General features: G+C 36.3%; 1 protein-coding gene across 2 annotated transcripts in view; it reads right to left on the bottom strand.

The window, feature by feature from the left end:
* Nucleotides 1–23,518, bottom strand: part of SLC26A7 (solute carrier family 26 member 7) — a 155,750-nt gene extending 132,232 nt beyond the window's left edge. The window contains exons 1-2 of one of the 2 annotated variants that reach the window (XM_055348696.2): nt 23,370–23,518; nt 22,943–23,248 (exon numbers count right to left, since the gene is read on the bottom strand). In XM_055348696.2, the coding sequence (XP_055204671.2) occupies nt 22,943–23,135 (193 nt within the window). In that variant the 5' untranslated portion in view covers nt 23,136–23,248; nt 23,370–23,518. The remainder of the gene's footprint in view (nt 1–22,942; nt 23,249–23,369) is intronic. The other variant, XM_019032931.4, reaches the window with a different exon arrangement.
* Between the last annotated feature and the right edge of the window lie 4,016 nt (nt 23,519–27,534).

Below are 27,534 nucleotides of genomic sequence, written 5' to 3'. Positions count from 1 at the left end.
CTCCATCGCCTTCTAAAATCAACCCAAACTCTTTTTCTGTGTCATACAAGCCTTTTATGACCTAGACTATGTTAAATTCTCCAGTTTCAATTCTCACCAAATTATATTATTAGAAAGTATTTAAACAAACTTTCATTCTTCTTGTCACTGCATACGTTTTTCCTTTGTCTATAGTGCCCTTCGTCAGTGGTATCTAGTAAACTTTTATGTAGCCTTCAAGATCAGGTAAAAACATAATTTTCTCTTGAAACTTTTGCTGACTAATGACTTCATCCCCATTCCAGGAAGAGTTGATCGTGCTTTTAATGATGTTAGTTCATGCTATATGTTCTGCATTTGCAGTATCTACCAAAATGATTTTAATTGGTTGCTTTTGTGTCCAGGGGTCCATTTAGATTGCAAACATCTATTATTAAGGAATATTATACTAAGAATTACTTCAATTTATCAGTAAACTATTGTATATCAAGCAAAGTACCAGGGTCTCTTCCATGAAGCCCAGGTGAACACAGAAAGGATTCTGAAAATTATATATTCACCTAGAGTAACAGATAATATGAGGAGAGAAGCAAAGGATCAAAGACAAAAGGAAGGTCCTGACTATCAGGTAGATGAAAGGGTAAGCAAGGCCAAGCAGTCATCATCAATAGGACTGTGAATGAGACATAGAATCAAACTAAGAAGTTCATTACAGAGGCCAGTAACAACCCAACAGTGTTAAAGGCTAGTTTTTTAGGAAGTACTAAGCACAAAATCTTCTTGTAGATCCTGACACTCTTTCCCCATGAACACCCATAACTAGGTAAAGGTAAACAGTAATTATCCCCTGGCATGTTTCAGTGTTTTTGTGAAGGACTAACTTTCTATAAGATTTCTCGGCTGGGTGCTGTGGCTCACGCCTGTAATCCCAACACTTTGAGAGGCCGAGGCAGGCAGATCACAAGGTCAGGAGATCGAGACCATCCTGGCTAATACGGTGAAACCCCGGCTCTACTAAAAATACAAAAAATTAGCCGGGCATGGTGGCAGGCGCCTGTAGTCCCAGCTACTCGGGAGGCTGAGGAAGGAGAATGGGGTAAACCCGGGAGGCAGAACTTCCAGTGAGCCGAGATCACACCACTGCATTCCAGCCTGGGCGACAGAGCGAGACTCCATCTCAAAAAAAAAAAAAAAAAAAAAAAAAAAAAAAGATTTCTCTAGACCACCCCCGAGCCTGCAAGCAGCAGAGGACAAGAATTTTCCTCCCCACATACTTTGGTTCTTTATCTCTAACTTTGCATTCAGTTGAAGAAAGTATATAAGAAAATGGTGGTCTCCAAGTTGTCTGAGCTTAGTAAGAAGCAGCTAAAATAATATTTATTCATTTAACAAGCATTAGTAGAATTATCTACTATTTTCCAGCACTGCTCTAGCAACTTAGGATAAATCTTTTTTAAAAAATAGGCTACAATCCCTGCTTTCATGGTGTATACAAGAGAATATGCAGCATACAACAATAAACAATTGACATAAAATATATAAATTATTTAGTGCTATAAAAAAGAAAAATCAGAGCAGAATAAAAGACATTAGGAAAGTTTGGAGAGCATGGAAGGGAGGAAATGTGAAATGGAATGGTTGGGGTAGGCTCCAGTGAGAAAAATAATATTTGGGCATTGTCTTAAAGATGAGAAGTACACATGCAAGAACAGGTAAAGCTACTAGTATAAAGCAAGATAAATTATAATACCGTAGTTATAGTGGACCAGGGAAACAGTCATTATGACTACAGCAGAATTCAGTGGTTCAGATCTTGACAGAGAAGAGCCATTATCAGATTTTCTTCTTGATGGTACTTGCAGACAGTGATGCTGGTTAGCAGAAACCTTACCAAGATCCTTGGTACTTTAGAAACCTCTTGGATAACCAGTAATACAGTCCTATTTTAACCTACTACCAAGTTAAGATGATGCTGGCAAATTCAGGGGGATCTTGAGGGTAAAAGTCCTAAAAACTAGCGAAAAGAACAATTTATTTGACCAAGGAAAAGAACTCAATTCATAGAAATTTGAATTTCTCAGAATGTTCCTAGTAACTTCCTCTGTAAGAGACATCCCTTAGAGAGACACCTGAAGTACTCAGCTTACCTATTTCACTTGGTCAATGGCTGCCAGAGATTGGTGGGTGGCAAGAGTATGTGTTCATTGAGAGCTTTAAAAAATAACCACCTGAGGCCTGAAACCCTGGCTGGATTTATCACAAATCTCTGGTGCTCAAATGGAGCTGTCCCCTGTCCTGGAAACAACTAAAACCTTGGCAATTAAGTGCTGGTGCTCCTTTAAGTCTTTCCCAGGCCTGGAAAGCACTGCAGCTCTGTGTTTTGGTTCTAGTGCAGTGTTTAAGTTCCAATGATCACAGTAAATTTTCCCCAGACCAGGAAACAATGGCAAGCAGTGATTTAGTTTGGGTGCAGCATTTAAGTTCTGGTGCTCACTACAAGTTCTCCCCAGAATGGAAAGGAATAGCAGGCCTGCGATTAAGTTCCAATATTAAGTAGTAAAGGTCTAGTACCACCAAAGAGTACCTCCAAAAGCTGGAAGAAGTGGTTATCTTCTCAAATGTGCAGGAATCAATGTAAAGATACAAGGATTGTGAAAACTCACGGAAATATGAGACCACAAAAAGAAACCAACAGAGCTCCAACAATGGACCAAGAAGAATTGACAATCTATGAAATGGCTAACAAAGAATTCAGAACAATACTTTTTTAAAATTTTAGAAAAATCACAAAAAAGTATAAAAAATTAAATTTATAAAACAATCCAGGAAGAAAATGAGAAATTTGGCAAATAAATACAAACAATTAAAAAAAAGAGAAATCCTTGAAATAAAAAATACAATAACTAAGCTGAAAATCTCAGTACAAAGCTTCCACAGTAGATTTGATGAAACAGAGGAAAGACTAAGCGAGCTCAAACATAGAACATATGAAATTACCCAATCAAAAGAGAAAAAGGAAAATGGGACACCATTAAGTTAACTAATCTCCACTTACTAGGAACACTTAAAAAAGAGAGAAAAAGGACTGGAAGGCATATTTAAGAAATTAATGGCTGAAAATTTCTCAATTCAGGAGAAAGATGGCAGCATCCAGGAACGGGAACCTTGGAAGTAACCAATAAAATTCAATCCAAAGAGAAAATTCCCAAGGCGAATTATGGTCAAATTAGCAAAAACCAAAGACAAATAAAGAATACTCAAAGTAGCAAAAGAAATATATCACATTGAACAGAGTCTCAATATGGCTTTCAAAAAATTTATTAGCAGAAACCCTACAAGGCAGGAGACAGTAGAATGGTATATTCAAAGTGCTAAGGGAAAACAACAACAAAAAAAAACTGTTATCCAAGAATACTATGTCCAAGAATACCACACCAATATATGTACTAAGCGAAGTTAACCTTCAAATGTGAAGGAGAGATCAAGACTACCACACAAACAAGATCTGAGGAAATTCATCAGTACCAAACCTGCCTTATATAAAATGCTAAAGAAAGTTCTTTAAGCTAAAAGAAAAGTATGCTGACATGTAACAAAAAAACTTCAAAAAGTATAAAACTCACTGGTAAAAGTGAGCATACAAAAAATTTTAGAATACTCTAATACTGTAATTGTGGTGTATAAACCACTTATATCTTTAGTATGAAAACTAAAAAACAAAACTATTAAAGACAATAATGACTACAACAATGGGTTAAGAAATGGGCAGCATAAAATACGTAAGTTGAAACATCAAAAAGTAAAAATGGGAGGAATTGGTATAAAAGTACAAAGTTTGTTTTCGTTAGTTTTTTTTTTGTTTTGTGATCAAGATTAAGTTGCTATCAGTTTAAAATAGCCTGTTATAACTATAAAAATTTTTGTAAGCCTCATAATAACCACAAAAAAATCTATAATGGATACACTAAAAATAAATAGCACAGAAGCAGAACAGACTTTCTCTTTACTAGAGAAAGTCACTTAACCACAAATGAAGACAGTAAGAGAGGAAAAAGGGAAAAAAGAAACTACAAAACAACCAGAAACAAGAAACAAAATGACAGTAGTAAATCCTTACCTCTCAATAACAACATTAAATGCAAATGGATTAAATTATTCAATGAAAAGACACACAGACAGTGTGTCACTATCAGTGACACTTTGAATATGGCTGAATGAATTAAAATAAAAAAAGGTCCAACTATATCCTGCCTACAAAAAACCCACTTCATCTCTAAAGGGACACATAGACTGAAAGCGAAGAGATAGAAAAAGATTCTATGCAAATGGAAACCAAAACCAAGCAGGAGTAGCTATACTTATTTTAAATAAAATAGGCATTATGTCAAGAATGGTTTAAAAAAGACAAATAAGGACATTATACAATGATAAACGGGTCAATATACCAAGAGGCTATAACCTTTTCAAATATATATACACCCAATACTGGAGCACCCAAATATATAAATCAAATATTAATAAATCTAAAGGGAGAGATCAGTTGCAATACAGTAATAGTAGGGGACTTTAACACCTCACTTTTAGCAATGGACAGATCTTCTCAACAGAAAATGGAACATTCTCCAGGAAAGACCATACATTAGTTCAGAAAACAAGTCTTCATAAAATTTTAAAAATGAAATCATATCAAGTATCTTTTCTGACCTAAATGAAATAAAAATAGAAGTCAGTGTCAGAAGGAATATTGGAAACTGCAGAAATACATGGAAATTAAACAACATTCTCCTGAATAATAATGCATCAATGAAGAAATTTAAAAGGTAATTAAAAATTCCTTGACACAAATGAAAATGGAAGCACAACATACCAAAACCTGTAGGATACAGCAAAAGCAGTTCTAAGAGAGAAGTTTATAGCAATAAATGCCTACATTCAAGAAGTAAAAAGATCTCTAGTAAACAACCTAATGTTATACCTCAACAAACTAGAAAAACAGCTAACCCACTAATTAGTAAAAGGAAATAACAAAGATCAGAACAGAAATATTTTTTTAAAATAGATTTTTTAAAATATGAAAGATCAAGAAAAAAAGGGTTGGGTATTTCTTAAAGATAGACAAAATTAACAAACCTTTAGCTAGACTAACCAAGCAGAAAGGAGAAACAACTGAAATAAAATCAGATATTAAAAAGGAGATATTACAATTGATACCACAGAAATACAAAAGGTCATAAAAGACTGTTGTGAACAACTATTGACCAATGAATTGGGAAATCTGGAAGAAATGGATAAATGTTTGAACACATAGGACCTACCAAGATTGAATCATGAAGAAATAGAAAACCTGAACAGACCAATAATTAGTAATGGAATTAAGGCAATAATAAAGACTCTTCTCATCAAAGAAAAGCCAAGAATCTGATGGCTTCACTGCTGAATTCTATTGAACATTTAAAGAAAAACTAATGTCAATTCTTCTCAAAGTCTTCCAAAACAGTTGAAGAGGAGAGAATACTGCCAAACTCATTCTATGAGGCTAGCATTACCCTGATACCAAAATAAGATAAAGACACAACAACAACAACAAAAAGAGGTGGGGGGAATGTCAATATGCCTAATGGAGTTAAGTACGAAAAATCCTCAACAAAATATTAGTAAACTGAATTCAACAACACACACAAAAAAGAAAAATCATTCACGATGATCAGTTAGGATTCATCCCAGGGACGCAAGGAAGGTTGAGGATACACCAACCAGTAGACATAATACATCACATTAAGAGAATCAAGAAAAATATCCATATGATCATTTCAATAGATGCAGAAAAAGTATTTGATAAAATTCAATGTCGCTTCATGACAAAAACTCTCAACAATTTAGATATGGAAGGAATATACCTCAACACAATAAAGGCCATATATCACAGGCCCACAACTAACATCATACTGAATGGGCAAAAGTTGAAAACTTTTCCTCAAAAATCTGGAACAAGACAAGGATGCCCATTTTCACTTTTATTCAACACAGTACTGATAGTCCTAGCTAGAGCAATGAGAAGAGAAACAAATAAAGGGCATTCAAATTGGAAAGGAGGGAGTCAAATTGCCCCTATTTGCACATGACATGATCATATATCTAGAAAATCCTAAAGTCTCCACCACAAAATTGTTAGAACTAATAAATGAATTCAGGGAAGTTTCAGGATACAAAATCAATATACATCAATCAAAAAAACCAAAAGCATTTTATATGCTACAAATGAATTACACAAAAAAGAATTCAAGAAGGCAATCTCATTTACAATGGCTACAAAAATAAAATAAAATACCTAGGAATAAATATAACCAAGGATGGGAAAGATCTGTACAACAAAAACTATAGAACATAGATTAAATAAATTGAAGAAGACCCAAATAAAAGGCATCCCATGTTCATAAATTGCAATAATTAATATCATTAAAATGTCCATACTATGCAAAGAAATCTACAGATTAAATGCAATCCCTATCAAAATATCGATGACATTCTTCACATAAATAGAAAAAAAAGCCTAAAATGTGTATGGAATCATAAAAGACCTTGAATAGCCAAAGCAATCTTGAGCAAAAAGAACAAAGCTGGAGGCATCACACTACCTAACTTCAAAATATACTACAGAGCCATACTAACCAAAACAACATGATATACAAAAATCAACTCAAAATGAATTAACGACTTAAATGTAATACCCAAAACTATGTAACCACTAAAAAAAGTCATAAATAAAATGCTTCGGGACATTGGTCTGAGCAAGGACTTTTTGGATAGGATCTCAAAAGCACAGGCAACAAAAGCAAAAATAGATTAATGGGATTCTATCAAACTAAAAAGCTTCTGCATAGCAAAGGAAATAACCAACAGAGTGAAGAGACAACCTACAGAATGGGAGAATTTGCAAAGTATGCATCTAACTAGAAGTTAATATTCGGAATATAGAAGGAACTCAAACAACTCAATAGCAAAAACCAAAAAAACTAGAAAGGCACGCACACACACACACATCCCACAAAGAAAATCCAAATAATCCAATCAATAAATAGGCAAAAAGCCTAAATAAGCATTTTTTCAAAGACATACAAATGGCCAGCAGGTATATGACAAAATGCTCAACATCAGTGATTTTCAGGGAAATGTAAATCAAAACCACAATGATGCACCTCACCTGAATTAGGATGTCTATCATCATAATGACAAAAAATAAATCAATAACAAATGCTAGTGGGGATGCAGAAAGAGGGAAATTCTTATATACTGTTGGTGGGAAAGTAAATTAGCATAGCCATTATGGAAAATTGTATGGAGCTTCCTCAGAAAATTAAAAATAGAACTACCATATGATCCACCAATTCCACTACTGGGTATATATCCAAAGGAATTGAAAGCAGTATGTTGAAGAGAGATCTGCATTCCCATGTTTATTATAGCACTATCCACAATAGCCAAGAGATGAAATCAATCTAAGTATTTATCAACAGACAAATAAATAAAGAAACTGCAGTATAAACCATGGAATTCTATTCAGCTATAAAAATAGAATAAAATCCTGTCATTTGTACAAACATGGATGAACCTGGAGGACATTATGTTAAGTAAAATAAGCCATACACAGAAAGACAAATACCACATAATCTCACTTACATGCAGAATCTAAAAAGGTTTATCTCACAGAAGTAGAGAGTGAAATAGTGGTTAGTAGAGGCTGTGAAGGGGATGGGGGAGAGGGAGTGGGGAGAAATTAGTCAATGGGCACAAAGTTACAGTTAGATAGGAGAATAAATTTTGGTGTTCAATTACATAGCAGCATGCAGCTAATAAAATGTATTGTATATTTCAAGATAGCTAGAAAAGAAGATTCTGAAAGTTATTACCACAAACAAATGATGAAGATCTGAAGTGACAGACATGATAACTACCTTGATTTGATCATTACTCAATGTTTATATATATTAAAACATCACACTGTACTGCATAAACATGTACAATTATGTGTCAATTATAAACAAAAAAAAATTTTTGGCAAGTAACCTCCTGAACAGATATACAGTACTTAATGAGGTTTGGGAAACCATGAAAGTAAACACTCTTCAAGAAGCAATTTGGAAGTGTCTGAATCCAAGAGTGGGCTGGTCTGGGAGATTAAGTGACCTGTAATACAGAACTATCAACAATAGAAACAACATCATGGGGAGGACTGGGGAGAGACTGGAGGCAAATCTAGTGTGGTGACCTTCCAGGAGGCTCTGGTATAAGGAGTGGATTGAGTAGCATTTTGGTTTTCCAGGTTTATTCTTTTTCCCTAGCTTCTATTCTGCAGGTTCCCATGAAGTTCCTATTTTGTTTTGAAGTGTCAGGCTGGCAGGGCCATTGTCTATCCAGGGATACATCTGTGCTGACACCATAGCCTCCCTCCTTGTATGTAGCATTTAGGAGTGCTTCAATTAAATGATTCTGATTTTTCTCCCAGTGTTTCTGGGGGACAATGTTAGAATTAGTTTGCTTGAGCTTGTTGGAGACATGTGTTTCAATTCCAAGGAAAGCTGTAGATGTATGCGTCTCAGCAGGCAGGAACTTTTCTTGTGATAGGTGGATTCCCATATGTTATTTTACCTGGTCTTGCAGCACAAAGCCCAATGCATCTGGCACTAACTAGCTGTCCTCTGGACCAGCCTTAGAGGTAGTAACATTTAGGAAAGCGGAGCAACATGGATTTGGATCTCAATTTCATCTCTTTTTGGCTGAGACCTTACACAAGTTATTTAACCTCTCTGAACTTCAGTCTTCTACTGTTAAAAAAAAATGGAGTGATAATCCCTATCAATATGATTCTTTTATTCAACTAATATTTATTGAACAACTCCTTTGTGCTCATCACTTAACCAGTTACAAGAAATTAAGCGATAAATGAAGTAGACACGATATTATCCCTGCACCTACAGATCTCAGAGTTTGACATGAAAAACCCAGAGTAAATAAATATTTACATGTGAAGTTTTTAGAAAGAAAGAAGTATTGGAAGTTACAGGATCACATAAGAGACTTAACCCATTTCAGAAGGATTAGGGTAGTGTTGTTTAAGTCTTACACGAGGAACCTTGCAAAGGTGATAGGAAGGAAAGAAGGGAATTAAGAGAATATTCCAGGCAAAGCCCAGAAGAAAGGGAGCTTATGGCCCAACACAGGGCAGGCACAAAGAAAGAGTTAAATAAATGTCAGCATTTGTATAGGTATGGATATAATTATCATCCTCTTAAGATGGCATCTTCAAGATTTAAATGCCATAGTAAAGGGAGAAATTTGCACTTATAGTTGCTTTCAGTCAAGAAGGATAAACTGAAATTCCCTATTCAGTTTTTTAAATTAAATGATACAATGTTGCAAGTGCTTATATCTATGATTAATATAAAGAACCAAGGCTATAAAGTCAAGGCAGCATGGTCATAAATAGCAGCAAAAATGATGAGTACAAAAAAACCATTATATCAGATTTCCAATATCTGCCTTCCAATATCATCCATATCTGTCTGATGGTTGTCCCTTTATAGTTCAGTTTTTACTTCAGAGACTTGCAGAACTGAAATAACTTTTAGCTGAGATGCATATATTATGAATCTAATTAGGACCAGAGAATTACCTTTCAGAGCCAATTTCCTTTCTGTAAAATTGTAGTCCTAAAATTACTATCAATCACTTTGTTGCAATTTAAAAAACTTGAGATAGAATTGGTTTTAATACAGATAATGTTTGTAAGTTAAAGAGATTCACAGCACACAAGGTAAAATTTATGCATAGTGGTACATGGTTACATTATTAACAATTATTTAGAATTATCCTAAATAATGGTTTACTTATTAAATGCTGAAATATTGATTTTATATTAATAATTGTTAAAATATTTATGAAATTAAGCACTTTATTCAACAACCTTCAAGATTTATGAGTGCATTATCAAAATATTAAACATTTTATAGTCCATAAATTTTTAATAGAGGTAATTCTTAAAGTCAATATCAATAAAACTCCCTCTTCAAAACTAAAGAGCATAAAAAGCTGAGATTGTGGTAATCACTTGACCCTCCATATTCAGGAGAAAAAAAAAGTCAAATAACTCCTATTCTTGTGGGCCTACAATAGTCCACAAGAGGCCAAGAGGCCAACCTGATATTCTAATGCGAGGACGGGGGACACCAACACATGACCTTCCATGACGCTGGCTGATGCCTTCTTCCCTTACTTCTCTTGTCAGCCAGGTGCATCTTCTCACTGTCTTCCATGGGCTCAGGTTTACCCACCAAAATCTGAAGACTGCTCAGACGCTGGGTAGAAAATTAGAAAACACAGATCTATCATTGCTGTTGGCTTCCTAGATTGTAATTCAGACTCCTTTCTACCCAGAACTTTGGCCCCAGGTTCTAATCCTGACTAGTTTCTCCATTTTGCCTAAGCGTCAGATACTTGATTCCCCAGTTTTACTTTTTGTGTCAACCAGTCCTACAGGTTGACATTCAAGTGCTAAACTTTACCATCACCAGGCTGAGTTTATATGTCTTAGCTAAACTCCTCAAACCGGACCTAAATCCTACCTTTGGCAATGTCTTGATTCTATCCAGCCATCTCCAGGCGCAGTGCCACAACCTCAGATCAAGCTGTAGAGCAGAAATTCTCAGACCTCTTCTGTCTACCACCTCCTCCAAGAGGAATGATGCTAAGTGGAAGAATCAAAGTTGAACACTCTAAAGAGGATACATTTCCTGGTAGGAGGAGTTCACGTCCAATGGTATGTTTTACTCTCTTCTACTATTTCCTAATCCATGCTACTGGCTAATAAAAGGACCAGGGCCTGCCTCAAGGTAAGCTCTAAGTTTCTCTTTCTTTTCCCCACAAGTCCATCCAAACCTTAGCTTTAAAAGAAAGAAAGAAACTCCTCTTGGATATCAGGTCAAAACTGCTTTGTTCCACTCCAGTTTTGCTGGAGCTATGCTTTGCACACTAACTCAGCTGATTAAGTGGGACAATGGTTGCCCTTCCCTAGATGTTACCTGTGTGTACAGTTCCCTTGAGATCCTTTCCAGGGAAAGAGTGATTAGCAGAACCTGATTTCTTAAAATTCTACATCATATAATATAGATCAGTAGCAAATCAAACCTTGATAGCTTTTTAAGACTGCCAGTTTGTTGATCCAATTTTTACCATCAAATCGTCATTTCATGTTATGTTATATAGATGGGATTGTACTAATCTTCATGTTCCTAAATAAAAACACAGAATTCTTTGGCGACTCCCTGGGTTATACAATCTACTCAAGGCAAAAAGTGGCTGAAACCAATACTCCACAAACTTTCATTAAGAAAATGTTCCCACCCTTAAATACCCACACCAGAATGATATATTCAAGGTTAAAATAACAAGATCATATTCTCATATACTTTTGTACGCATTTCTGAAGACGGAAAAAATAATAAGCCCCTTGTGGGCTGGACTGTTGTCTTATACTCCTCTATCGCTTTCCAAGAACATAGCAAAAGGCTGTATTCTTTCAAATATTTTTTGAATAGAAATGAATAAAGAATCCTAGCAAGATGGATTAGTACTCTTAAAAACAAAATAATTAGGTGGTGGTAAGCACTTCCAAGAATTACACATAAAAAATCCAACCCAAATTGTGTGGGCAATGATGAAAGTTATTTCCCTGTGGTAACTGGTTTGTGGTGGTCTTAGAATAGTTATTAGCAAACCACAGTGTAACCAGCTGTCTAGTTTACAATATCAGCAGGATTAGGGTTAAGCGTTATTACAAGTGAGTCTCCTGGGGTAAATTTACATATATTCAACAACCATAATTGTGTGAAAACAAATTTCTATAAACACACATTCTTTTGGTCCACACACAACCATTATTACTCCAAGGTCAGTATTTCTAATCATTAGAGAGGTTGAGGCCAATCACATCATACCTTCCTCATGTGACTTGCTACACAGGTGAGGTCTCACAAGCACGAACACGAAGAATCACTATGATCAAGAGACCCCAAGTCCAACAGACCTAAGAGCTTAAATAATAGAAACAGAAAGAGACAAAATTCCCATGAAGAGAGGAGCCACCAGAAGGAGCATGGGCCTAGGAAAACCCCATCCATCTATCTCAATTATGATTGTTCACTGTCAACAAATATTTTAGTACTTACACTGTGCCAAATACTGGGGATAGGAGCTGAAAGTGTTTCCTGGAACTCAGGACTTTCAGTGCTAAAGCCAAGGTGATTGGTCTTCCTAGGCTGTAAATAATCTCTGCCCTCAAGGAACGTATGGCTTAGGCAATTGATATGGTTTAGCTCTGTGTCCCCACCTAAATCTCATCTCAAATTGTAATCTCCATAATCGCCATGTGTCAAGGGAGGGATATGGTAGGAGGTGATTAGATCACGGTGGTGGTTTGTCCCATGATGTTCTCGTGATAGTGCGTGAGTTCTCACAAGATCTGATGGTTTTATAAATAGCAGTTTCCCTTGCTCTCTTCTCTCTCCTGCTGCCTTGTGAAGAAGGTGCTTGTTTTACCTTCTACCATGACTATAAGTTTTCTGAGGCCTCCCCAGCCATATGGAACTGTGAGTCAATTAAACCTCTTTCCTTTATAAATTACCCAGTCTCAGGTATTTCTTTACAGCAGTGTTAAAATGGACTAATACAGTGCTCAGTCAAATATGAATCAAAAATAAATGCTATAAAGTTAGTTAAGGATATAAGTACCATGGAAAAACAAAATAGAGGTATCAACAGTGCTTTCTGAAAGCCTATAGTTCTCAACCCTGGCTGCTCATTTTTATTTATTTTTTCATTAGGTGAGTAAGCCAAGGCACAGAACATAAAATTATTTGCCCTAAATTATCCAGAGATTCTGATTTAATTAATCTAGGGTGGAGATTGGACATGAGTATTCTCTTCAGTGTCACAAGAGACTCTAATATGTAGCCATGGTTGAGAATTACTGAACTAAACCCATTCCTGAAATATGGTAGGTTATAATCAGGTGAAAGGGACAAGGCAGGGAAATATTATTCATTTTAGAGGAAATACCATGTGCAAATGTCCTGAGGCAAAGAAGCATGATCCTTTAGAATACTAAGTGCAGTCCAATATAGGCAGAGCATATGATGCTGAAGGGAACATAAAAAAGGTGTGGCTGGAAAGGTGAGATTCAGATATTGAAGGGCCTTGAAAAGCATTCTCAGAAGTCTAATCCTGTGCAATGAGAGGAAACTTGGCAATTTATAGCCATAACTGCCTTCTAGGTGTTGTTTACTTTTATATTAAATACCTTGTTATTCTAAATGCTTTGATGACCTTGGCCAGTCATGTTGTCCTTGAGCTGAGTTTGAGAACATCTGTTCTAGAGCTGAGCAGAATAAAACAGCAGGTGTTAAGTAGTGATGATGTACAAAAGAACAGGAGTGTGGAAGGGTACAGCAAATTAGAAAGTCCATGTCCATATAAAGGGTGCAGGCCAAAGTCAACTTCAGCCTATTGTTGCCATTTGGGAATATGGAACCTGTGTGGTTAGATGACTATATTTGAATGAAAGGAGGGAAAGCCTTCCATTTTAAAATTAAGTCTTCTGGTATTTAAACATTGATTCCCAATGCTGTAGAGGCCAATCAATGCACGCCTGTGGTTTCAGTCCCAGGGGTAGTATTTGGAGTTTCAGGAAGGAGCCAGAAATAGAAAGGGATGAGAAAAAAGACAGTAAGGAAAGTGAGAGAGGCCGAGGAGATCATGTGAAGCAAGGGAACAAAACAGAGTGAACAAGCAGGTAAAAAGGTATTTGCAGTGTTGCTGAAGGAATTTTAAGAACAAGGTTTCCACTACCTAACTCAAAATTTAGTTTTGTTGGAGTTTAAGATAGAGAATAGAGGGACAAAACTGTATGTGAGAGACATCCTAACTAGCAGGGTAAATTTTGGTGGCTCTTAAGGTAGAAGCACAGGCTCAGGAGTCAGAAAGATCTGCATTTAAACACTCCTTCTGCCTTATGCTAACTGGATTACCTTAGCAAATTAATCTACTTTCCTTCATCTGTTAAATACAGATAACAGTATCAAACTCTTAGGGTCATTATGAAGATTAATTGATATAATAGACAATGAATCCTTAGCACAGTTTACGGCACACTTTAAACATTTAGCAATTGTTGGTTGTATCTACTACTGTCAGGGAAGTGGCCATGAGGACAATGGGCATCAGGTGTATTAGACAGACATTAAGAGGGAAGAATTTACAGAACTTGGTTAATTGAATATAGTTGTTGAGGGGACAGGGGAAGAAGGATCACTCCCAGGTTTCTGGCATGAAAAACTGTGTAGATGGGGGGGTGACTTGCATTATAAAAAAGAATGGAGGATAAGGACTACTTTTGGTAGGAAAAATGATGTGTTCAGTTATAAAATTTGTCCCTGGGAGACATTGAGATTGTGCCCAATAGGCAGCTGGCGATTTATATCTAGAGCTAGGAAGGAAGAGTTAAGATGGAAATATATTCCTACAATTAACCAATAGAGCAGTGGCAAGTAAAGCCATGAAAATGGATTAGCTTAATACCTGGGTGATATAGCGTGGCTCTGTGACCCCCCAAAATCTCACCTTAATTGTAATCCCCATAATCCCCATGTGGAGTGGGGACCAAGTGGAGGTAATTGAATCATGGGGGCAGTTTCCCCCATGCTGTTCTCATGATAATGAGTGAGTCTCATGAGATCTTATGGTTTTATAAGTGTCTGGCATTTCCCCTGCTTGCACTCATTCTCTCTCCTGCCACCCTGTGAAGAGGCACCTTCCGCCATGATTGTAAGTTTCCTGAGGCCTCCCAGCCATGTGGAACTGTTGAGTCAATCAAACCTCTTTTCTAAATAAATTACCTGGTCTCAGGTATTTCTTCATAGCAGCGTGAGAATGGACTAATACACTGGGTGATATAATATGTACAACAAACCCCCATGACACATGTTTATCTATGGAACAAAACTTCACATGTACCTCCAAACCTAAAATAAAAAATAAAATGGATTAGCTCATGAAAAACAAACTGTATAGAAGGAAAAGACAGTCAAGCACAAAGAATGAAGGGGAAAAAATGCGGGTTTTTTTTATTTTTTTATTTTGAGAAATGGTGTTAAATGAGAAGAAACTATGCTGTCTGAGGCTCATGGCTATGAATAGGAGTCAAGTCTTGCCTTTGTGCAGATATCTCCAATGTTAAAATGGTTAGGAGAGCCCAAAGCAGTCCTTCCTCTTGGACTCAGAATGGGAGAAGTTAAATGTCCACAGTAGTGCTCTGAGCTGGGGGTGGTAAGTGTTAGAGATGGCATCTGTCCTGATAGAGGAAACAGAGCTGAGACAAGAGGGATCAAACCAAGCGGACAGCAGTAAGCCTCGTTATTTTCCCTTTTCGTTGCTCTCTAGCCTTTAGTAAAATTTCATTCAAACATTTCATCTGTGTGTCACCTCTGCTACATGGTAAAATCTATTATTCATGGATGCTCAGGCCAGTATTAAAGCATGTCTCCCCTCCATCTCTCCTAAGCTACTCTGTAGCAGGGGGCAGTGAGAGAACCTCAGGGGAAAGAGCAATAGCTCATTGTATTGCTTCTCACCAGCAAAGCTCTCTTCTGGTGGGAAATCCAGGGTTTTATTTTATCAAGGCAGGTGACATGTCATCATGGGAAGGGGCAGCCTGAGGGGTAGATGTGAAGGGAGGCTCAGAGTCAGCCCCGGTCCCACCCAGGCTATGTCTGTCATGCTAGAAGCAAGCTGGGCAACAGATACCAGTGAAGAATGAGGAATGGAGCAGGGCAGTTCTAGGTTTTAATCCATATTAGCAGTCCTAGAAGTGGGCCAATTCACCTAATGTTCAGAGCACATATTTTCATGAGATGCTCTTCAGTAGAATAATATCAATCTTTCTGGGTTTCATAATATTTGAAATAATTTATGTAACACATTTACACTATAATAGCACTCAAATGTGTCATTAAGGTGACTAGAAGAAACCCAACTTAAATCTACATAAACAAAGCAAAAAAGTGTTTGCACATGCAAATGGAGAGTCAGGGCTATAGTAGTTGTCATCAGGACTCGGTTTCTCTCTGCTATGCATTTTGCTGGATTGGCTTCATTGTCAGGCTGTGGAGGTCCTGGGAAACTGTAGAGGCACATTATCTCTACTGTCATCAGTTTCAGCATGAAGGAAGTTTTGGCTTCCTAAAAGGTCTCATACATGTACTGAGACCCAGACTGACCACTCAGGTCATTTAGATTGCCATTACCATTTTAATAATAAATAGCTGGCCCCTTGTATAGTAAACTCATATCCTTATGCCTAGAGGTCAGACCTTATTCTTGAATCAGTCACTGGCCAGGTGTATGGAACTGTGCTAATTATCACATCTTGGCCCACAAACCTTCACCTGGTCCAATAACTATGGCTAGATCCTGCTCTCACCTGTTTCACATTAGAAACCACAACATTTTTTTAAAAGAATAGAAGAAAGACAATGCCTCAATGCTGGGGCACAATTTCCAGAAAATCTGGTTTCATTGCTAGATATGGAACCCTTGTATTAGCATTCTTTTAATCCCCAAGGTGGTTCCAATAGGCCTCCACTTTGAGAATCCTGGTCTAGAGGCATTCGGTCCCCTGATCAGCCTGGACACCATCCGCTGTGCCAGCAATAGAACCTCACCTAAATCATTTGTACTATATATGGAACAGGGGTTATTCACCCAAACTAATCTGAGATACAGTTACTGAAAAGAGCAGGGATGGTTCATAGCAGGTAAAAACAGAAGATAGACCACGTATCTCATCCTGACACTCACTGCCAATGTATTTTGTTGCAAACCTTGCCATGTTTTCAACACTCTAAAATTAAAGGTCATGGTTCTTCCATATAGACAGCTCTAAATGTTATAGGGAGCATTATGCTAAGTGCATAAATAAATACAGGGTCCTTTAATATCTAAACCATCATTGTTTTGCATTAAAGAAAAATAAAAAGGGAGTCAAAAGTACCGAATGAAGCTTGGAGCTATAGTGAGGGATTGGGTCATGGGATGAGGGGAAATAGAGAAGGAAAAGACAGGAATGTGTCACAACTCTTCTATATTTTCATGGGGTAAGGAAAATATACTTTAGACTCATTTAGGAATATTTGGATGCCATTGCTCCTGGAGAAAAGTTACTAGCAGGAAGATACAGTGATTAAGGGAGCTAAGTTAGAGATATGTGGCTAATGCTAGGATTCTGTATCGCCAAAGCTGAGACCATGCAGGGAAACATTCCCAGACAAGTCTTTAATCTGTGCAATGCAGTATGCCTCAGGAATTTCCACTTATTGTTCTGCATGTCACTAAGCTGCCCTCAGGAGTGCAATGAAGCTCAGCTTCCACACACAAGTTTTGGTGCCAGTAATGCCACACATTCTGCATAATTATAAGGAACATCCATCTTTTGTTTGCAGCCCAAAACCTTGTGGTTTGAACATCAGGCAACCCTATGGCAGCTAAAAGTTGCATGGTTTGGGAAAAAAAAGTCTAGGTGAGCCCTTGGAATGCAAGGCCAAACATTTTCATATTCCACCCCAGTGGATTAGGTTCTTATATGGCAAGTCATGCATTTCAGGTCTCCACTCTGTCTCAATGCTTGAGTTTTCATGTTGGAAACAGAGAATCTCTTTCCCCCAGATGGTCATTCAGGCTGTAATGTGCACAAAATGCTTTAGAAACCAGAGTCTTATACTGCTTAGCTTGCCATCCATGTTGGTGACATGTTTTAAGTCAATGACATTCTCTACAAATGTTTGCTTATCTATAAAACATATTTGACAGTGAAGGTCTTCAAGATATCAGTTAAAGAACATCATGGCAGATACTAAATATAAAGGCTCTTACCTGATGTTACTAATGAGAACTGCCAAATGTTAAAAATATTTTTAAAAAATACAAGTGGTTTCTAAGAAATATTTGAACTTAGTAAAAGAAGGACCTGAAGTTTCTTTTATCTTTCTTTCTTTGAAATTAATACATCTACATGTTATTTTATACATCTCTATATTATACCTATTTACTCTGAAGAGGGGTAACCACCCCTTTGGCAGTCTAGTAAAGCTGCTGGACTCCTTCCCAGAACACATTGTAAAAATCAGTAACAGACAATGCATATGATTATAAAGAAGTGAAGTATATTGAAACATATGAGTCCAGGTTCACAGACCTGAAGGTTCTGTGGTCTTAGGTGAAGAAGCTAATATTATGTCATCTCCCTATAAAGGTTTTATTCAAGGGCAAATTTGAGGCATTTCAACAAAATATGTTAGAAAGTGTCTTGGCAGGGGAAACAAATTTGGTCATTCATAGAGCTAGGTAGGTAATGGTCATACCAGCAGGAAGAGTGGCAGTGAACCTGTGAATGGTGGGTGCTGTGGCAAAAGCGAGGAGGCTCTCTTAAGGGCCTGCAGATTTTGCCGCATGGAGATGTGGGCCCTGCGTGACCATGTCTCCCTAGATTTTTCAAGAGAAGCTGGGCATCTGGACTTTTATATAAACTATTCATATTTGTTACTGTTGGCTGAAGAAAAAATTAACATTGGGACAAAGAAAACATATCTTTTACCAGATTTGTCAGGAGGCCTGCAAATTTGTAACTTCAAGAAAGTAAGAGAAGTTGGAAAAAATCAATTACTTGTATTTTAATGTATTTTTTTACTATCAGTATCTTTATTACATTTATTTATATAATAAAACATAAGAATTAGTTTAAATTCAGTTTCCTCTCTAGAGTGATAGCATGCTGCAATGGAACAATTGTTGGCTTCTAGAATGTTTTAATTCTTCCAACAAACATTTATGTGCCAAGCAATTCACAAGCTGGTAAGAATATATAGATTAAGACATTGTCTTGTTTCCAGAGCTTACAGACTAGTGTGGAAAGAGTTGTAGCAAGATATTATAATACAATATGTTAAGACCTATCAAAGAGATATGTAAAAAGTACAAAGGGAGTAAGAGGGAAGAAAACATCTTCCCAGGAGATTGGGAGGGATTCTTAGAGGAGAGATCTCTTTGAGTAGAGCTTTGTATCAAGAGGCTCAGATTATTAATGATCTAACAGGACATGCTGAAGAAATGGACTTTTACTCTAGAGAAAATATAGGTTCATTAAACAATTCTGAACAGGATCAATGCATTCAGATTTTTGTGATTATTCTGGCTGCAGTATGGAATATGGCCTACAGGAGGAGACAGAGTAAGGAATGAAGACCCACAAGATGATAACTTCAATAGTTCAGACAGAATTACAGCGACTGCAGGGCCCATGAAACAAGACTACTTAGTTAAAATGAGAGGGGATAGAAACAAAAGAACCTGGCAGCTGGTCGTATGCTAGTGGGCAGGGTGGCAAAAGAGAGGAAAGAGTTGAGAATGATGTGCAGGACTTTCTAAGAGAAGAAGTCTAGTATAAAGATGAGGGCATAGTCTCAGGAGCCAGATTACCTGAGTTCAAATCCTACCTCTTCCACTCATTTGCTGTGTGACTTTAGGCAAGTTGTTTGTCCTCTCCCAACTTCAGTTTTGTATATATGTCAAGTGTTCTTACAATACTGCTTGCATCTGTGCCTAAAAATTACTGTTGTTATTATTATAGTTCTGGTTCGAATGGAGGTTTCATTCAGTTTGTTTTAGAAGACACAGCATTTGAAGTACATTTAGAACATTCTAGGTTAGCATATTTAAATATGTGGATCTCCAAGGTCACTCAGGAACAAAGGCTGCTGATAGAGTCAATGCTACCTCCAATATACAGCTTCCAAATTTGCCTTGGGCATTAATACCTGCCAGCATATAGAGGACATGAGGATCATACATGACTTTTACAGGCTAGGACTGGAAGAAGTATACTTCTGCTCATTTTCCCTCGGCCAAAATATAATCACAGGGCAACACCTAACCTCAAAGAAAGCTGGAAAAGGTAGTCTTGCAGTGTATACATCACATTTTAATGATAATCTGGCTGGTTTTTAAAAATTAATAAATAAATATGTAGATCTCAAGTTGAGAAGAAAGTTTCATTAGCATGCAGGGGGTGATTAGCATCTTTTATGCTTTTAGTGAAGGCCAGGGTTTGAATCTCCAGGACACTAGTGTTTGGTGGGAGGCAAAAAATCTGCAGAGAATCATAAGAAGAGAAGGACAGACAGGTAGCAGGAGAAAAACAAGAGTGGTGTCTAAAAACCAAGAGAATAAGGGATTTCAGAAAGACTGTAGTCAACACAGAAAATGCTACTGATAACAGAAAAGCATCTATATTTAACAATTAGGAAATCTTTAATAAAGTAAAGATTTACTTTATTAAAATAATTTAAAACAGCTTCTTGCTATTTGACATATAGAAAACACTCAAATGAATTTCCATTATCCTTAATTTAAATGCACTCCTTGAGAAAGAAGAACGAAAAACAACTACTAGATTGAAACATAAACATTCTATCTTTGTAGGTCAAGAAACAGTAAATTGGACAATTTTATATAATTCAACTATGCTGAGTAACTGAAAAGCTGCTTCAAAAATGGGTAAAGCTAAAAAAAGGTGCTCGAGCTTATTGTTTGTGTTATGATGCAAGAACAAAAATTATCCCTCTTTCTTCTAATTTTCCTTAGAAAATTGAGCTGATAATAATTGCCAATATTGTATTCAGACAAACAAGAGGTAATGATATCTAAATGCCTTCCTTACTGTGTATCCCACTCTAGTTATTTTTCTTGTCACTTTGCCTTTGAATCTAAAAACTGCAGGGATGAAACCTGAATGCAAAAGTAATTTGAAGGGAAGGATAGTCACACCTTTCCAAAGAAATGTCTTCTATTACTAATAACATTGGTGTTATGAAAAGTCTTGTTATTTTGGCAGTGTAGACTATAAAGTGAAAATGTTAAGAGTGTTGGCTTTGGAATCAAGTCCTGACTCCACTACTTATCAGGTATGACGTCCAGGGAAAATTTCTAACTCTTCTAAACCTCCATTTTCTCCTGTGGAAAATGGAGAGGAGACTGCTGTGTCTTGGGATTCTGGTAGGATAGGGGGAGATAATGTATGTAAGGGTTTAGGGCAATGCCTCTTACAACAAATGGTAGCTTATGGCATTTCACTTTTTAACTGTCTATACGTAGTAGATGAGCATGAAAAAGTTTGAGAAAATTGTTTTTAAAAGAACAGACATTTTAAAAATAATTAGTCTTAAATTTCACAAACAAAAACGTTTAAGTTTTTGTAGTGCAGCCTTATCCATTCACTGGTAGCCTTCCAAGAGAATCAGCAGCCAGATTCATAACTTCCCAAGACACAAGGGCTGAGTACGTGTTGTGCTTCTCATCAGTCTTGGGGCTGGCCAATGTGTCCCTTCATAACCAGTGAAATACATGACTCGTAAAACAAAATCCCTCAAAATCTATACCCAAATAAAAGCCATATAATTAACTACTGAAACTTATACATAAATAGTATCACTAATGATACACCATAGATAACTTTATCTTATCCTCAAATTGTCTTATTAACTTGATATTTTCCAAAGGTAAAAAAAGAAATTATTTTTAAAAACATAATTCTCTTTCATTTTACATTAAATTAAAGCAAAATAAATTTATAGCATGCTGAAACTATCTGGTTAAAAAAAAATTCATCACCTAAGTTTTAAAAGTACATTGGTATTGTTTCATTTGGAATTTAAAACTGAATAAAAGCAAGTCCAAAAATGCCCAAAGCTGTTATTTACTTTGCATTTTTCTGAAAGATTACTATGCATTTCTATTGGCAAAATGGTCATTAAAAATATAAGACTATTCAGTAAAATGGAATCCTATAAAGTATGACAGTATTATGGATCTTAAAGTCACTAGTGCAGATGTTCCTAATCATACCAAAAACACAAATACACAAACCAGTTTGTTCCAGCTACAGGATAATTTAATTAAAAGAGTGCTTATAATTTAACAGTGTAAATAATAGTTAAAGCCAAGGAGGTAGTGAAACTGCAAGGAAATATAAGCCTGCAGTGTCTATGCCAAGGAAACTGCTCTAAATTCCCAAGGTTCAGAAATTAGTTCCTTTCCTTGCTACAGGTAGAAAATTATTTGAATTAGCCAAGAACTGCAATGGATATATCTTTAAGGCAAACAAATACACACACATGCACACTAGGTCGGTAGCTTTCGCCAATAGAAACACCTATCTAAATCCAGAATATCATTTAGTCTGTTTTGGGGAAAGTTAAAATCAGACTTCTCACCAGTTTAAATATCTTACTGAGAAATAGATGTAGTAGGTAATGTGATACAGAAGTAAATCAGCATAGACAGTAAAACATAAGCTCTCACGACACACAGGATTCTCTTTGCAAATACCAATCTTGGCAAAGAGCCTCCTTTATGTACAGAAAGCTTTGTTCCTTGTTTATAGCAACTCTCAAGGCTATAACAGGTAATTGTGCGCTGCTAATTAGGTTCCAAAACGATTGTGTTCAAGCCAGGAGTATTTTATAGCTTGATTCAGTGAAAGTAGGAAACTATATCCATAAGATCATGTTATAAAAACTCACTCTCCCATAATTACTAATCTTTCACTCTAAAACAGTGTGAATTTTAACAGTGAAAAAATGTAATGTCATTCAAAAGTTTATTCAATGCTTAATAGCTATCAAAATACAGAGGAAAAAAGACAGTTATGAAAACTCTTCTCCAAATATATCCAATATGCTTGTTTCCCCACAGCTAGTATCCTTTTATTTAGCTAAATTGTTTATTCTAGGTCATACTATTATTCCAAGGAAGCAAAGTGACATCTACTCTGCATAATACAGGAAACTCAAATGCAATACATTACCTTGGGTCACCTGTTGAACTGCCAACATTATCCCAGACACAGTGTCTGGAAGCAAGTTTTCTTTCAGATTGTAATGTGGTGCCCAATCCAAAACGGGCAGTCGCCTTCTACACCACTGTATAATGTCTTCACACTGGGGGGTATGCATCTTGCTCCAAAGCATGCTTTTCTTTTTCCTCTTTGCTCCTGTCATTTTTCAGATTTCTTCTTGTAGAAGTAAACTTCTCTAAACAAGAAAAAAAATCATTGCAGAACACCTCCTTTCAATGCCAAGCTCCAATTCGTCTGTGGTTTACAATGTCAAAGCTGCCCAGAAAATAAGTAAATAAAAGAGAGAGAGAGAGATTAACAGAAGCACTTCAATATATGCAGCTGTCTTTTTATGATACAGCTAATTATTCTAGATTTAAAAACTATAGATTAAAACCTTGAATTCTTATCTGAAGGAGAAGTAGTTCCTGTTCATGTAATATTTTTTTCTGGTCTTGGAAAAGTAATGGGTTCAGTGTTAAGTTGGTCTACAGCTCTCTCGCCAGTAATTCCCCTTATATTCACTGTAGTCTTATGTTTTTGGCTGCAATCCCAATGGTTAATGAGATAGTTCTGGGCGTGTGTTGGAAGTGGGCTGGGCTATGCTAATGAAACCAGGAAATATCCAGCTAGTCCAGTCTCTCTCTACAAGCTGTGCAAAATCATAAAACTGCCAGAGGGATCTATTGTGCAAAATATATTCAGAGAATCCAGCCCTATTTCTTTGAGAGCTATATATTTTCAACATTATCAGATGACTGCCAGTTCTACAAAATTCAGAAACATAACAGGGCATTGCTAAAGGTCCTTACCATTTTTATTCCCTGGCAGATGAGGTTTTCATTCATACAGAAACATTCAGATAGCTACTGCTCAGTCTGGGAAAGGAGTAACTAGTTCTCATAAACAAACTGAAATTTCATCTCATTGGCTATGAAAATAAGTATCACAATGAGCACATATTTGTGACAGGAGACCTTCCCTGTCTCTGAAACTGTTCATTCAGTTTTCTCTGATGGTTTCTCTAAGTCCTATAATTCATTCTACTGTAACTGAAATTTACTGAGGAATGTTATATGGTTCAATATTGTTTGAAGTATCCTTAGCTTTTTTTATGGTGCTGCCTGCTTTTTGTATAACTTTTGGGGGTAGGTGCTCTCTTTTTAATAAGGGGTGTTACATTTTATAATAGAACAGACTGTCAAAGATTTTTATTTTATGATCATTTTGCTTAGCCTCCAAAAGAAAAAGAAAAACTTAAATCTATGAACTGTGCCATTGGAATTAAACCAAAAAGACAACATACTAACTAAAATTGTGTAGCCAAGGAAAAGAATACCATGTATATAGTTTGCTGAGTCCTTTTTAATGCCCATTTGTTTGGAGAATAGAAATCTGATTTCTGGAAGCCTTTATAATAACAAAGTACTTGGATCCCTCCTGCTGTACTTTTTCCCTTTGTTTTTAAATTAAAGTGAAGAGTTGCTCTCCATCTTCTAAAGATGACATCTCTAGCTTTGTGTCTGTGCAAAAATACCTTTCTTTTTAAATACAACGAAGAGACGCAGCGGGGTCGGGGGGACTTTATTTATACTTACAAAATAGAAACTGCTTTGTTTGTCCAACTGTTTTTACATTATATTAAATTTCTAAACCATTCAATAGTTCAGGTTGGGGGCCTGTAGAGAGAGCCCCATTTAGAGACCAAGTTGTAGCATTTTAATCCTATCCTCTTGGTATGAGAGATGAACTCACCAAATAATTGTAAATTCATGCTTGAAACATTACATTGGTTTTCCTTCACAAAAAGTAATCTTTACTTTTGTTTTATATACTCCATTTATTATATACGCAAAGAAATTCAGAAGCTATATATACACTGATTATGTATTACCTTTATAATAAAAATAAACACAAGATTTTTTTTCAAATCCTATCTAGGTCATAAATTCTAACGTATGTTAACAATATGAGAAAAATAATTGAAAGCTTAACTGAAATCACCAATCAACATCTATCATTTGTGTAATTTCAATCATTTTTAAATTTGTGTTAAATTCCAGTAACAAAAAATTCACATGAACAGGATTTTATGAATTGAAGGTAAATAGAAGTACCTAAATCATATAGCACCAGCAATTGTTCTAAAACATTTCAAGACCAAGAGAGGGTAGAAATTAACAAAATAGTTCTGAAGTCTCTCAATTTAAAACTTTCTTAAAATTAGAATGAATCTTTCCTAAAAATCTTTTTCGAAGCTTAAATCTGGAATTCCAATTCCAAATGTTTTCTTCAATTTCCATGTGCATACATATTATTTAAAACATGTCAAACCAGAGCATGGATCACACCTATTTATAATCAGCAATGCCAGAAAGAAAGAAAAAACATTATGAGGAAATTTATTCACACACATAAGATTCTCAGAGTAACTTGAATAGCCTGCAAAATTCAAGAATGCTAAGTGTATTCATTCAAAAGTTTCAATGACTAAAAGTAGCTTACAGTTCAACAGTATGTACCATCTATATGGAATATCTCTTCCTAAACATCTGGGATAATACCTATACAAATAAAAAGATGAAATTGTTATCTTCTACTTCATACATGGATTAACAGAAAGATTTTTTGTAAAATCTCATTTTGATTACATCACTGATATGTTTGAATTTCAGTTATCTCCAATATCAAACTTAAACTCATTAGTGGAAGCAATGCAGTCCTTCTCTGCTCCCCTACCCACCTTCTACTCACTAGCTTCTCATTAACTCTAATTCAGCAAGTTTTTATTAAACAATGATAATTTGCTAGACTCTGTGTGAAGTGCTACAGAAAAGGGAAGGAAAAGGAGTAGATAGTACCTCTGTATTCTAGGAGTTACTATTTAATGAAGAAAATCAAAACATGTATAACTAACTCAAGGCAGAATGTGATAAATAACAGTCAAATCCCCCAATAAGTCATACGGGAGCTCAGAGGATGGAGAGTGGCATTCCCTTTGCGGGGAAAAACAAAAGTATTTCAGCCTGCTGAGACTCTCTGTTGCAGCAGGTAAGTATAGTCATGATCTCCTGGCCATTACTTTTCCGTTTTTTTTTTTTTTTTTTTTAGACAGAGTCTCGCTCTTAACTCCCAGGCTGGAGTGCGATGGCACAATCTCCACCCACTACAACCTCCACCTTCCAGGTTCAAGCGATTCTCCTGCTTCAGCCTCCGGAGTAGCTGGGATTACAGGTGCACTAGTCTATTTCTATATTAATGTCCCTAGTTACATGGTATTTTACATCTTCTAAACATTTACTCAATGTTTACCTCTTCCACGAAACTTTCCCTGGTTTCTCCACAATTTTATTTATGCTGTGTAATGAACATTCAGGTAACTCTCAGTGTATTTGTGTGTATAGAGCTGTAGTCATTTTCACTGTTTATTGGTTTTCCTCCTTTAAATCTATTTCATGTGATTTTTATCCAGTCTGACTCATGAGATTGTACATTCCTTTTGAGTAGGGATTATTCACATAAATTGCTTTGCTTCTTTTTGTAGAATTTAGCAGAAGGAGCTGCAGACATTGGATTCACACAGTAAGTATTAACATACAAATGTTCATCCAAAAGTACCCAAAAATCATTTAGTCTATCTCATCCTGGTTTCCAGGTTGTGCTCTTAAAAAATCAGATAACCAGGTGGAGAGAAAATGAGAATAAAGGTTCTAGGAGAAAAATAAGATGAGATTTTATCTTTGTTTGCTCAGCTTCTCCCAGTTCTCTCTCAATCTACAGAAAGTTCTTTTTTCAACACAGTTATTTTTTCTAATATTATAAAATCTGGAGCACGAAGAGAAGAAAAACCAGATGGGAAATGTGGAAGAAACAAAGGAGACAAAGGATAGATAGACACCCTCATGGGTTGGGGCTTCAGAGAGAATTTGTAGAGGGTTGGCATGTGAGGATCTCTGGGGCAATTATGAAGTGTGAGGGAATTTGGCCAGGCTCAAGTGAAGAAACAGACTTTTGAGAAATGCTGTGCAGGTTATAAACTGAATCACATTTAATGGTTTCTGAGAGACATTAGTAAAGAGTGAAATTCTCTCACAATATTTTTGGTTTTGACATGAGGCTTCTTTGAATGTGGTCTCTGTGGAGATTGGGACACCTAAGACACTGATTTATATCGAGGTTACAATGAAAAGTATAGATCAGACATTGGAAGTTATCAACCCCAAACTCATACCTACCTCAGGAAGTTGATCTACAGCATTTCTAAGACACTGTAAAAGGCTCCCATCTGAGAGGGAAAATGAAGGCTGATACTAAGGAAGGCCATACTCTACCCACCAAGCCACATAGCTGGCATGGGGATACGTCCACACAATTGCGTAATTTGTATCAAGTCCACCAAAGTACTTTTTTTCTTAATTTACCCAAAGTTTCATACAGGCACATCCCTGAATCCAACCTCTGCTTTAATTCTTCCGATTTCTAAAATTAAAAGGCCTAGAAAAATAACCGATTCCAATTTTCTAACATTGTGATTGTTAGAACTTTTTTTTCCCCAATTATTG

Source organism: Gorilla gorilla, chromosome 7 (assembly GCF_029281585.2).
Source record: "Gorilla gorilla gorilla isolate KB3781 chromosome 7, NHGRI_mGorGor1-v2.1_pri, whole genome shotgun sequence".
In the NCBI taxonomy this organism is placed as follows: Eukaryota; Metazoa; Chordata; class Mammalia; order Primates; family Hominidae; genus Gorilla; species Gorilla gorilla.
This window is presented reverse-complemented; position numbering and strand designations above follow the sequence as displayed.